A 14671-nucleotide genomic window follows, 5' to 3' on the forward strand; every position below is an offset into this window, starting at 1 on the left:
TATTGAATACGAAATGAAAATAATATTTCATGTCGTGAATAACGTTCAAAAGTGGTTTGCCAATGCATCTTGCGAGTTGTCTCTATTAACGTTGTTTAATACGTTTATAAACGTTGAAGCAAGGTATTTTGTTTACTTCTTGTGACTTTATCTCTTTGTGTAAAATTAACTAAATCGGAAAATAAACGATTAAAAAAAGGACGAAATTCGATCAGAATCGGACGTCGGACAAAGCCTTTCGCTCGAGTTCTGTCTATCTGTAGCGTTGTTCCGGTAAAAGTCGCGCGCCGGTTTTCAACAAGCGACCGACATAGACGATGAAGACACGAACTCTACTACCGAAGCGAACTCACTGAATGGTATTACTACTCTTCGCGGCAGGAGGGCCGACTCGGGCTTACTTTACACCGTTGGATCTTAATTTAATGCCCAGGCCCCGCCACGACATCGATGCCTCTCGTTCGAATCGTGTCCCACTGCGATCCGTTCTATAGAAACGAACATTGCGTTCAATGGCTGCCGGGGGTGGTCGTGAGTTACGTCGTTCATTGGGTGATTTAAATGTATGCAAAAATAATTGCTCTTACGTTTCTGCGTTGGCGTTGTTAATCCTCTGTAGACAAAACGGGTTGCGCGTCGATAATTTAACCGATATTTCACCTCTGAATTTATATTATTCTTCTTGGAATTTGTATTTTTATTTTGGAGAAAGTTTGAAACGTTCGAGTCAACGTTTAAGATCGTACGATATAACAAAGGGATCGATAGATATCCTGAAATGTTTTAAACTTCTTCTGGAAAGCAATCCTTCGCGGTTAATTAATTGAAGCGATTTCAAAATTAAACAGCAGTAGTCGATCGTGAGATATAGAAGATATTTAATATCTTAATTTGGTCGCTCGTGTAAAGTAACGATTCTAATCTTCTTCTTTTCTTTTTTTTTTTTTTTTTTTTTTTTTTTTTTTTTTTTTTTTTTTTTTTTGTTGCAATCGATCGTGAATAATGTCACTTTCTTGTACAGAAATCAAATAAATTATTTGTATGGTTTTTAAAAAATGTGAAGCTAAAGATGCATGATTTCTACCTTACGTCAGGAAATAATTTGAAAAAAAAATTTGAAAAGAAGGGGTAAAAAAAGGTATTAAGGTCAGGGTAGATTCAGCGTTCGCAAAAAGTTTCCAGAGAATAAATTCCTATGTATTTTATGATCCCATAATTTGCAGATACTGATTTCGATAATTGCACGGAATTGCCGTTCGATCTACTCGCTAAAACTTTAAATATAGGCCTAAGCGAATTATACCTACAAGGGGCAAGCTTACGATAGAATATTAGCTATTTCGTTTATGGTTCCGCCAAAATCTATTACGCTTGTTATACTGGGAACGACTGTAGTATCGTTTGATCGAGAGATCGACGGATATTATGGAATTTCTTTAGCTTTTTTTTCAAAGCCTAGACGAGTCTGATATTTAGAAATTTCACTTTAAACCAACGAAACACGCACTTTCCATTCTCTTTACCACTTTCGCCCTATCGGTCGTAATTCATAATTTAGATCAATATCCATGGTTCCGTTAAGTATCCCGCGTTTCGATCAATTTAAAGGCTTATTAATGGGTCCCGGAACCGCGGTGGATTATGATCGATCGCTTGGAACACGGTACGCTGTTATTTCGGAAATTCTTGCCGAGCCCCTCGTTAATTCGAAGGGTTTACGGTGGGCTGCAACACTCGTAATCGTCCAACATTGTGTCCCAGGAATGCGCCAGGAATTCCTCGACCGGCCTGGAAACCGTCTCTTTGTGTCCTTTCGCTTGTAAACTGTAATCGATCGGAAGGCGTATAATGCGAGCTTTCTGCTCAACGATCGAATTCGTGTTCGAAGTTTCGAAAAAGGTGTTTTAAATCGCGGCGAAAGTGTGAACAGTTTGCGTGAATCAAACGAATCAGGTGGTGGACTTACGAGCTTATAGAATGATAAATCGTAAAGTGAAAATGCGAGGCTTTCTTTCAAGGGATGAAACACTGAATCGCGGAGAAACGAGAGTGCGACTGAATCGATTTGAATCTAAGTAAATTAAAAGATAGAAAGATCAAATCCATTTAATTTTCTTCGATTTAATATAAAACTAAACATTGATATCGTTATTCAAATAAGATAATCGTTCATATTTCGTAAAGAAATTCATTCGACGAAATACCCCGTTAAAGGAACATTAGTGCGTTTAAATATGAGATTTTTCATTTCGTTACATCATTCAACACGCTACGACGAATATTAAATAATTGGATCGAAAGTGATAATTTATTTATTAAGAAGAAGTTAAACAGCAATACGCTTAGCCATCTATTATCGAAGATAAAAGTGGTCGTTTATTTTTGTAACACGCGCAGCATCAAGATCTATCGCACACTGTCAATCGATGATGAATCGATGGATACGACGACACGTTTCAAGCACGTGTAACACCTTGTTGGAGTATGTCCGCGGATGCTAACGTGGACGACGCCATTCGATCAAACAACAAAGCAACAAAACTCGAGAAGATTGACGTCGCGTAAGTCTACAGAGATAATAAATTGATAAAACGAAAACTGCATTTTACTTGTTTATACTTTGACAAGAAGTTCGATGTAACTCATTGCGAAGATAAGTCGATCTTAAAAAAAAATTCAGCGCTAAAATAGTCCAAATTCGAAAACTGGAATTCTTGAGATCTTAGTTTACGTTTTCACCTTTGAATCGACCATAACTTTTATTTTGGAATCTGCGTGAAGATTGAAAAAGCTAAAAGAACGGACGTATGGCTTTGCGTGAAAATTGAAAAACAGAGATAAAAATTCAAAAATGAAGAAACTAAAATTAATGATATTTTTTTTTTAGTAAAGATTTGTCATTGATTTCTCGGTGATGAGGTATGGACGTTTCTTATTATAATGGGCGGTTTAAATGCAAATTGATAATGACCGACAAAAAAATTCAAGGATTCCAGGAAATGGTAAAAGTCCATGGCTCGGAGTACCGCATACATGTACGCGCATTATATATATATATTATCTGAATGCATCAAACGGATTTATCGTGACATACGAGTATAATTACTCGACCGTGCAAAAAAGGCAAGTAACATTCCAACAATTCTACCTTTCACGCGTTGCAGTTTTGCAATGCTCGGATCGTGTTCATCAATCTCTTCGTTCAATTGCGTTCAACGATTGCGTTGCAAACGTGAAAACATTTCGTTTCAATTCTTATTCGCGTACATTCTTATTAGCGTCTTAATTATTTTAAGCATTTCTTCTAGAAGAAAGAAATCATAGATTCGACGAAATTTTCCGATTAGTGCAAAAAGAAGATGAACGTTTCCGTCAATTATTATTTTTCTCGCGTTATACGCAAATCTGTCGTTCGGGGTTGATATCAGAAAATATTTAACTTAGGCCAATGTTAAAAAACATATCGCCTTTTTATCACTTTTCAATTTGTATTTGATCGATCGGTATTGTTACTGAGCGATACGCGTTACGATCGCGCGAAAAGAAACGAAAGCTCGTAAAAAGTCGCACATCCGCTGTCCATACTGCTCTATTATACGGAACTCGGTCGTGACTGAATATAATTACTTCACGGATGGTCCGGACGAACTTTGCGCAACTTTACGAGCCTCTCGTTATTGACTACAGCTCACCTCTTGTAACTCTCCATCGGGCCACATCGTTCCGTGCCTACGTTCTTCGGATTCGATTTTGTTCGTAGAGTTAAGTCGCGTGCTATGGAGTTTGTTTCTACCGGGCGAGTTATACGAGATGCGTTATTAGTCGGGTAGAAATAGACGTAGCGATTTCACATTTATTCTTTTTCTTCTTCGGTTTTCTTTCAACGAGTAAAAAAGGTACGTGGAAATATTTGTCGCAGCTACTGTACGTCTCGAAAGATCAATTTTATTTTATAAAATTATTCTTCTTCGAGTCGTTAACGGATAACGTTGCGGTGAAAAATGTCGGGTTGGCTAAAAGAAATCTGGCAACCGCGAAGATTTACAACAGAATCTCTACCAGGCACGTAACACCGCCAAGGAACGGGTTTTGTTGAAAACACGTAGATTTTGCCGTTGTTTCGCCGTTGTAACACTTTGAAAACGCCGGCAAAATTAATACACGCAGGTGGCCATGCGGGGAACACGTGTAAACGTCAGAAGGATGCGCTCGAGAAGACCGTAATTCACTGCACGATTTTCAAGGAGCTGTCTGAATTTATCATACGCAAGAACACTGGGCCGTGCATCAAATTTCATTGCACGGCTGTGGAAGTTTGACAAGGTGTGACGGGCCTGTAGCACGTGTCGACACGATGCTGCGCCCTCGGCAGCTCGCTTCGCGTTCCATTCGCCTCTAAATGCGACCCTTTGCCTGGCCTTGATGCCCTTTTTACGTAACATGCGAGGTATTCGCTTGTTTTTTTGCCAAAAACAAGAGAAGATCTTTGTTCTCGACGTGGAAAGAATTTTTTCTGCGATGCGATCTTCGATTTCGCTCACTTTCGCGTACGTTGATTCGCGAAAGTATTTGAACGAGTATCTATCGTAAAAAACTTTTACGGCCGCATGGTACGTGTCGTATTTTGAAATTTCATCGACACCGCTACGATAAACGAGCGTCACGATTATAGCGTTAACGTTTGAAACCACTTTTATCGCAAATATACGAATTTGTAACGTTACTGGAATATTTATTAGTAGATTTAAGCACTATCTTGTTATATTTCGTCCCCTTCGAGGATAAATATTTCCTTAACGATGTTACGATTTAGTCATTGCACGGATATATAACTGTGATGCGCATCCGAATAGAAGCAGAATCTACTCGTACGAACGGTAAACTTTCTTTTCCAAGCAACCGCAGAAGATAAGCAGCAAGGACGACGAAAAAGGCAAAGAAAGTTTACAAAGACCAGAGATCGATCCGTGTACCTCTTTCTCTCCATGCTTCGTCGATACCGAGAAAAGCGGTGTACGACGTACGATATAATAGATAGCAGAATCGTTGAAAACAACGGCAAATTTCACCGTGAAATCCAACCCACAAATTTCCCCAATATCGAAGAGAGCAGAAAAGTAAAGCACCCTTTGCCAAAGACTAGAACCGATTCTCGTCAAAAAGATCACGCTGACCTATTGTCGAACAAGCGGTCGAAGAAAGCGGATAGGCTTGACAAAGAATCCAGAAACCTTCGACATAGGACGCAGAATTACCGAAAACAACAATCAAATTTCGCCGCGAAGCCAGTCTTTACGCTTGGTCGATGTGGACGGCGACACGAGAAAAAGGAGCAATAGGGTAGAGAAACGGGGAAGAAAGAAAAGGTTTATCGAGCGTAACCCCGTAGATTTTTAGAACAGCCTTCGGGGATGGGTCGTTTACCCTTATCTCTGGTCGGATCTACCGGTGAAGTGCGAACGATCGAGCCTCTGCGACGAAACCAAATCTCGATCGAGGTGGTCCCTTCGGTGGGTTCAGGATCCCTTCGGGTCCCAAAAGCGATCACCTCGCTTCGCTGGGCCTCGTTGCGTGCCGGCACTCGTTCTCTTTTCCTACTGTCGTCGCTCTCTTCGTCGTCTTCTCTGCCGTGGAAAAAAAGAGCCAAGGGAGGAGGGAGGCACGCCTTTGTGAATATCGTTAGCCGACGCAACGCAGAAAACTACTTTATAAGTAACAGTCGACCCCATTCACGTTGTTCGACCAACGAGACGAGAGTACGTTTGGCACACGGGCTGAGGTAACACGAACCACGAACGCGATAAAGTTGCAATCTCTTCGGTGGAACGTAACCATGACCTTAGGGGAGGAAACACGCGAAGCGAGGGTAGCAGCGGTGATCGTTTTCTCGATGCGAACGAACGAGCTGTCGAAAACTGTCGTTTTGCTAGGATTTTACGACAGAGGTTTGCCGAGTGAAAAATTAGGGATAGCAATTGACTCGTTCCGATGATTGAACTGAAACGATCGAAACACTTTCATATTTATTTGAAGAAGTTTTAGTCTTTATTTGAAAGAAATTGTAACCGTAATTGTTACGAAGATTTTAAAAATCGAAGACGATAAGAAATAAAAAAAGGATAGGAGGGAAGAAGAAAGACGCGGAAGAAAGTTGTCGATTAATAAGTAAGAAAGTAAGTGGGATTTATATAGAATTACGATATCATATAGAACTATAGGATTAAAAAACGTATTTAGAAATTCTTATGCGAACGCGAATTTATTTTGTCCCAGAATTTTATGATAAAATCATTAACTAGAAATATCAACAACCATTCCTGCAAAATGTCACATTTCTATTTACTAAATTATATCTTTTCGCGTGTACATCGACACTGTAAAAAACAGTCTTACGTTTTCGACGCTTTTTTATCGATGCATCCGTATGTCTACATATATTACCAGACTTGTTTCAATAAGATCAATATACGCGTAAAACGATAGTCGTTAATGAAATAATCACAACGAGCGAGCGATAAAATTTCGATGGAAGAAGGTAAGGTGTCTCTTACCTAGTTTGCCGTGGTCCCTGGATCTGCCCAAGAACGAGAAGGGCTATCGCGATTGCCGCGATGTCACCACAACGCATCTCTTACATCACAATCCCCTTGTTTATTTGAATTCATAAAACGGATGCACACGGGACGGAGTTTTACGCTTCCGCAGTCAGGCAACCGGATGCACGTCGGATGTTTGTCGTTTCAGTGGCATGACACGCGTTTCACGGTCCTCTCGCACGGCATTGCACGATTTCTCGCACGGAACTCGACACACAAACACGATCTACATACCCCGAGTTCTAGGTCCTTTCCTCGAATATTTTCAAAGAATTACTTCTTCTACCGCGTATAAAACGAGATTTACGAAGTATCTTATTTTCGCGTAAAACGTAAAAGTTGAAAGAATGTCCTTCTTAGACGCTTCAAGTTGCTCGGAAATTATTTTTCAAAGCCTCTGCACATTTTTCTTCGATTTCTTAAATATCAGATCCAAGTACCAAGAAATTCGTCTTTCGTTCGGTTTTACTTGCTGGAGAATAAATTCCTCGATCCGTTTTCCATACAAATCGTTTCTTAGTTATTTCGTCATACGTAAATCGCAATCGTGTAATTGCAAAATTACATATATTCGCCAAACGCGACAAAATTGCAAGAGTTCGTCGCCTGTTTGGATTGCAGCGTCTATAAAAGTGGTCGTATTAGCCGAACGGCACCAGCAATCTCCGTTCCGTCAACGAGGAGCCTCGTTAAAGTCACCGTGCACGGTGTACCTTCGCGAAGCTGTCGGAACAAAGCCGCATGCTCTGGACAAGCGCGAAACAGCTAAACCGCGGGACCAACATTTGGACAGTGTAAAGTGTTTGCGCCGCTTAACTGGTCCGGCGAGAGTGTTTGCAATCGCCAAATACTCGAGAGTCGTTCGCTTTAACGGTGACTAAGCGCGAACAACACACGTCCACCGGTTGATGTGTCTATACCAGCATCGGTACGCGTGCTGAAATCGCTCGTTCGTTTCGCTTCTCTTCCTCGTCAGGTTTTTCTCGACTTCCGTCGTCTTTTCGATTTTTCCTTTCGCTCTTCACTTTTACGAGCTAATCTCTCTGAGATTCGATCTTCGATCCCTCTCAGACCCTGTCGTCCACTTTGATTCTTCGAAATTGCATTCACTGCGTGTAAGAGTAGGGGTTCACGTTACAGGAGAGCGTCGAAGAAGAATCGACTATTCCAACCGTTGTCCAACGCGATGCAACGTAGTTATCGAATCGTCAGCGACTGGTTTCTAATTAAAAAGCCAACGAAGCCGCGTAATCATCGACACGGGAGCGTTTTATAGCCGAGCTTTCTGACCGATCGGAGATATCCGGCTCACGCGACGTATTATTGCCGTGGAATCGCTCACGCGAGGATATCTTCTTATTGTCCGGTTAACGATTCCGTGGTGGCGTGAACTTATCGATCGGCTCATCGTCATCGCGTTAAAAGTTCGTCGAGATCGTACGGAACCACGGGGAGAGCGTGATCGATCGATCGTTCGTTTCGCGTACACCCGGTCACGGAGAGAAAGACGAAGAAGACGAGGAGGATGTAAGAAGAATCGTACGACGAAGACGAAGAAAAAGGAAACGTTCGCTCCTCCGTTCGGTTAGCCGCGCTCTTTTTCTCTTTCCATCAAGGGGCCACGAACGCTCCTCTCCTCTGTTCGGCTAACTTAACGAAGAGGAATTCCTTTTCAACGAGTACCCCTCCCGTGCTACCGGTTCTTATTGTCCCACTCTGCTTCTTTATTCCTCTCTTTTGTCAGTTTTTTTCAACTTATAGCCGTGGCCCGTAAAAGCGTCTCGCGGCTCTCGGCTCTCGGTTTTTCTGCGACGCGCTTTATTTATTCCAACGTACGGAAATTTGTATGCCGCTTGCCTCTGGACCGAACTTTACCAGCTGGTTCCACGATACTCGAGACGAATGCCACCGGGACACCTTAAACCGCGTCTCGGCGAGCGTGCAGCTCGTCCCGCTGCCCTCGCGAACCAGACGATCCGATACACCGTGTCAGGATCGATCGACGACTAACAGCATCATTCACCTGCCAGCCTTGGCGAACGCTGCGCTCGCAACAGACGCGTGTCATCCGATCTCTCCCCCCTTCTGCTCGGATTATCTCCGTCGTAATTAAACTTTCATGATCGATCTACCCTGTCCGTGGACCGGACACTCGAACAGGACAGGTGTAAGGGTTGTCGCCTTCTATCTCGATGATCCGACTCTGCCTCCTCGGAGATACCGTATCTTACAGCTCGTTAGTCATCGCTGATCGTTCGAACGAAACGCCCTTTCGATTCCAGCCTCTTTTTCTCTCCAAGACGATTCTTATTCTTACGAAAGTCTGATAAATACGATCTTACGTGGTAATTGCCGCTCGAATATCTTCTCGGGACTCGATAACTTTGTGTCAATCTGATCTATCGATTTTATCAAACGTCTTTAAAACGGTGTCGATCGTTCGACGAACCCTCGAATCTTTAAATCTTTAAACTCGTCGATACTTTGTTTTTTCGGTTTAGGATCCAGCGATCCCTGATATCCGATGTAATTCGGTTTAAATCGCGATCGCGACGAACGATAGCCCCGAGTATCGGCGCGGAACTGGAGCAGAGGGTAACTGTGCAAGGTGTGCGCGGTGCAACCCGGTGTTCAAGGTAACCATAAGGCGACCACCACCATCGGACACGCGGAGTGACAAGCACCACCACCACGACCGACACCGCCACCACCACCACCACCGCCACTACCACCACCACCGCCACCACCACCACCTCCACCACCACCACCACCGCCACCGCCACCACCACCACCACCACCACCACTATCAGCACCAACAGCAACCAGGAGCAGAGTCATCGAGAACACCGTGCGCCCAGGAAAGGTAGGAGAGCACCAGCGCGTCCGAGGGGTTAGCCGGTATGGGGAGTCAGACGGGAATACCGCGTGCACATGGGAATTTGAACGAGCGGGCAGAAAGTAAAGCGCGTTCGGTCGAGAGGAGGGCCCGCGATGGACTGGCCTCGCCAACCCAAGTCCTCCTACCTTTGGGATCAGGTCCCAGCCTCTACGATGTTACCTCTACGATCCTACCTCGCCTCTGTCGCGCTCTTTTTCGCTCTTTCTCTTTCTCTTTCTCTCTCTTTTGCTCTAACTCCTGGCTACAACGTCCGGCTTTCTCTGTTTCTCTCCTCCGCTCTCGCTTAACTTTCCTCCCTCTTGATACGCTCCCGTTCTCCGTCTTTCCTCTTCCTCTCTCCCTGTCCTCCCCCCACCCTCCTTTAATCTTGCTCCTTCTCGTTCCGTCCCTGTTTCAGCGACCGTTCTCGCGGCCGTTTCGCCCGTACCCTCTCGCTTTGCTTTACTTTCAGAGTTACCTGTTGCCCGATGCACCGAACCCGTACGTCTATATTCGCCGGCCGCGTCAATTTCGCCTCTCGCTACCGTCCCGCCGCAACCACGGCTCTTCCGAACAGCCGTCGACCTTTTTGGCCATGCTGTTCCAATCTCCTTTTCCCAAGCGTCGTCTCCTTTTTCGCGGTTTCATGAAATTGCCGAATAGCAGTATGAAAAATGGGTCAGAGCGGTTGATGGGTTTCGCGATGTGGAACGTGGAACGCGTTGATGAAAAGCTACGAGTACGTCTCGGAGAGCACGTCTTTACGCGTTTTTGGGAATTTTGGAGCTGCATACACGCGTACAGAATGTACGTTGTATACGAGAGCGTATAAAACGTTCGGAGCGCAGTACTTGTAATACTCTCTCCTTACATTCCGCTTTTCTAATTATCTTCGTAACGATACGAATTTCCAGAGTTATTCGTTATACGATCGTTGTATTTATATTATAAAATACGCTATAGAATTAACCCGACGCTCGACTAATTGTCGTAGTTAAAGGATTTTAGAATTCTTACGTTTGTGTAATACATTTACCGGAGTCGCGTATTCCTGCTACCGGCGCGACTCAAAACAACGATGTTAGAACTGTTTCAGATAAATTCCACGATGTGTTACGAGATATTCATTCGCCATATGTCATGTCGTCGCGAGGCTGCAACACTCGGCACAAACGAGATATAATTCATCGTGCTGGATCGCAGGATCGATGAATTTCTAAACGGTGTTCCTTTTCTCGCACTAAGAATTCTTTTCCTCTTCATAAATAGAATTCATCAGGCATACAGGAACGAATTGGATTCGTTGAAACTCGCGTTTCGCACATTCCTCGAATCATTTTTATCCATTAAATTCAAAGAAAAGAAAAAGGAAGAAAAATTTGTTTGAAAATACGAATACGAAAAACGCGTTTCATCGTGCAGTTTTGTAAAGGCAGCAAATTTTCAGACTAACATCCACTAAGATTTTAATCAACTTCATCGAAAATAGATAGAAACTATAAGCCAGGAAACAAGTTCTAAATTCAATATACCGTCGATTTATTCAAAGATAATATATCATCGCAACTAAGTTATATCGAAGTATCCTAGCCATCGAGTAATACAAAAATTTATCGTGTTTTTCCCGTGTAATCTTCGAACTCATTTATTATTTGGTCAATTAATAACTTATTAAATACACACACGCAACATGGAGCGCGAAGAGGTTAAAGATCCAGTATTACGACATCCAGGTATATACAATGGTAACGTTCCAGTAACAATGCTACTGAAATATGTAGTACAAGATCGAAGGTTTTAAAATTCCACAGAACTGGCTCAAAGGCTTGAAACAACGAGTTTTAAGCATCGAAACAATACTCGGGCGGGATACCCGGCGCAGGAACAATGCGATTTCGTAGTCTCACGTTATTCAGATAGGAAACAAATACAACGTCGAATGAATCGGTAGCCCAGCGTTGGAATTACGCGGTGCTCCTAGCCCGACTCCATTTATCTTTACGCACGTTCGCGTGAACTCACGCCGCCGCCGCCATCGCACCAGGTATCCTAGTGTAAAATGCAAATATATATAGCGTTCCGGCTTAGATCGCCTTATCGGATTATTTATTACTTATTTCGCTCGGCGCTGTCCAATACAGAATGCCGGAACTTATTAATCTCAGCGGATGTCTGTATTCGAGATGTGTACCGTCAATTTCCGACTCTACGCTGTTCCTCACGAACACGTTGTGTAACTTGGATACGCGGTGTCGAGATTAGCAGATAAGACAAGTTAAGTTATTAAAAATGTAGAATGATCGTACGTCGAAGAATATTGGAAAGTTGCGTAAAAGCGGTTATAGAATTTCCAGAGGTACGAAACAGAAATTTTGGATAGATGTAATTCTCTCGAGGATACGCGTTTACGGCGATACGATTAAAGACGTTTCAAGAATAACGCGTCGAGCGGATGGCCGGTGATTCCTCGCGAAGATGCAAGAAAGGAACGTGGAACAAAATTATTTCGAGAAAATTGACTTTCGAAATTTGTTCGATGTATGCGAATCTGGCTAGTTGCCGACTAGATACCGGTAGATAATCAGAGAACGCGGAATAAAATTTTTCCACGTCTCGCGTTATTTGATAAACTTTTGGTAGTCACTTTTGGTAGACTGTAGATTATGTCACTATCCTGACGCCATTTTTCCACCCCCTACACGTTCAAATTTACTGGCGGCGCACGGTTGTGCAACCAGTCAGAATGACCGATACGTATCCCCGCGTGAGTTTTCGATCGTATCGCCGCGCGCTCATGATTCATTTCGTGGGTGGATCGGGCGATCTACTCGTTCGACTTGATGTACGAGGGGTGTGCCTCGGTTCTCGATCCTGGGCAGTGAACGTCCACGTAACTGAAAACGCTCGAGCCATTCGCTTGGACGGGAATCTCTCCGCGATCAGCATCGGGAACATAGATCGGCAACACGATCTTATCCGCCTTCGACTCGTCGTATATTCTCGTGGAACGATGAGAAACGACGAATTATTAACACGGCCACCCGAAATTGTCCGATATCGATCTTGGATAGATGAATTGATCCGAGATCGAGCGCGATGAATAGAAAAGAGTTTATCGAAGTTAGAATTATAGCTAAAAGGGAAATTCGCAATTTACCTTGGTTCGATTTCAACGCATAGATATAAAATGCACGGTGAAAACGTACAGATATAAATCTAGACAAACGCTACAAAAGATAAATATATCTACGCGCGCAACGCACTTTTTAGCACTTTATCCTAGATATCGAATTGAAAGTGAATTTCTAAACTGCCACTCAGCTTTGCGCGTACCTATATAAATCCTTAACCGAGATTCACTTCAAAGAACAAAAAATTCTCCTCCAATCTCATCTAATGCGACTTTCCCCGCAGATTCAAACGGCATACAGCTCCTAAGAAACGCAATAAACTTCTTGTTAACAAATTGCCCAATTCCTGTACGCAAGAACTATCGTAAACTCTCGCAACTCGTACCACGTGCTGAATAAACGTATCCTCGCCTAACGGCCGTAGCAATCAATCACACGACGTATCGCGAACAAGAAATGCACACTGTCGAATAAAACTTGAACGATAAACGGGTGAGAAACCGATTTAAAGGAGGCGAGAACGAGACCAAAGAAGTCGATCGTACGCGAGAAAAAGCGGCGACTTGAACGCCCGATGAGGAAGATCTACGGCACGCATCTCCGCGTAATTTGATCGAACTCGCCGATACGCTGTTCGAAAACTCGTAAGCGATAAAATCCCGGTTAAGTAATAGAAGCACGGTCCAGTTCGAGTAATAAACTGTTCACAGGGATTATAGTTGTCTTTTCGCGCAATCTCCGTGCTCGTAAAACGCCATTGCTCCTTACTATTAGGAAATTATTTTTCATCGGGACGTTCTCGTTCGTTTACTCGGACAAGCGAATCTGATAAGCGAATCTCCGCAAAAACTGTCAGAAGGAACACGTTACGCGACTATATGATAACTTTTACGATCTTGAGGTATAGCACAGTATTAAAAGCGTGTTTTAACGTTCCATCGAATCGCTTTCCCTTGAAGTCTTTTTATTACGCGTATAATCGCGCGCAGTGAATAGAAAAAGTATAGAAAGATGGAAATTATTTGGATTTCTTAGACTTTGGATTATTCGGATGACAGTTGTTCGATCGATGAGCTAAGCACGTATAATTACATAGAAATTTTTATCGGAGATTAATGCTCCAAGGATATCTATCTATCTGTCTATCTATCTATAAAGCATTTTCGCATTTACTCGTTTAACCACTGTCCGCGATACCGATATATTCGTTCGTTTAAAAGATACGCGACGAAATTGGAGAAATCGAGCGATCGTTTGGTTCAGCGTCCGGAGCGCGCGCGTTGAAAACAGTTCTAGATGTTTCGGTTTTAATATCTCCCGCTTATTTTACGAGCCAAGAAAAATTATATCTCGTACAGTCCATCTTTCTTGTCAAACTCTCGGTCTCTAAATTCCACAAACCCTAATCACGTAACAAGCTCCTATATCCGATACCTCGTAAAACGAAAACTATCCTAACACCGTTCATTCCCGGATCATTTCTAGATCCACTCCCCTCGAACACTCCCCTTTTTCAAGAATACATTTTCATAACTCATCCCACTCTCTGCATCCCCCTTAATATAAAGTATCCTATCCTCGTAGTTTACTATCATTCTACGCGATATTAACAATAATTTGTTCGCCAGATCGAGAAAGAAACGAAACAAAAGCATAGCAAGGGAGTGTCATAAGCGACATATTTATGTCCGATGGTCAGGTGAGCTCCGTAACAGTTCTCAGTCCAGTCGGCAATTTTCTTGTCGTTATAGTCGCGCGACATGCGAAGAAACGCGAACGGGAATTTTTATTCAAAACGAATGGACGAGTTCCCTTCGATTTTCCAGGAAACATGCCGCGTGTAGGTCCTGAATAAATTCGATTAATTGTATATCATTATTGGGTAATTGCGTTCGCCATATGTTCTTGGTTCTAAGGGGTTCCGTAGTCTTTCGTGAATTTTATACTTACGCACGCTCCGCGGTAATAGATATCGAATTGCGATCATCGCGATTATCCTTTGAAATTCATCGAAACCGAAAAATTATTACGTTCGAAAATAGATTACCTATTTACATATTGATATT

At 42.9% G+C, this 14671-nt stretch overlaps 1 protein-coding gene across 11 annotated transcripts in view; it reads right to left on the reverse strand.

Moving 5' to 3' along the window:
* Positions 1-14671, reverse strand: part of LOC126922234 (protein Wnt-7b) — a 120842-nt gene that overhangs the window by 82643 nt on the left and 23528 nt on the right. The window contains exon 1 of one of the 11 annotated variants that reach the window (XM_050734659.1): positions 6552-9271. The exons of 7 other annotated variants lie outside the window; for them this stretch is intronic. In XM_050734659.1, coding sequence (XP_050590616.1) covers positions 6552-6628 — 77 coding nt within the window. In that variant the 5' untranslated portion in view covers positions 6629-9271. Of the gene's footprint in view, positions 1-6551; positions 9272-14671 lie in introns of those variants that run through there. 3 more of the 11 variants (XM_050734657.1, XM_050734654.1, XM_050734653.1) reach the window with 3 other exon arrangements.

Source organism: Bombus affinis, chromosome 11 (genome assembly GCF_024516045.1).
Source record: "Bombus affinis isolate iyBomAffi1 chromosome 11, iyBomAffi1.2, whole genome shotgun sequence".
Classification (NCBI taxonomy): domain Eukaryota; kingdom Metazoa; phylum Arthropoda; class Insecta; order Hymenoptera; family Apidae; genus Bombus; species Bombus affinis.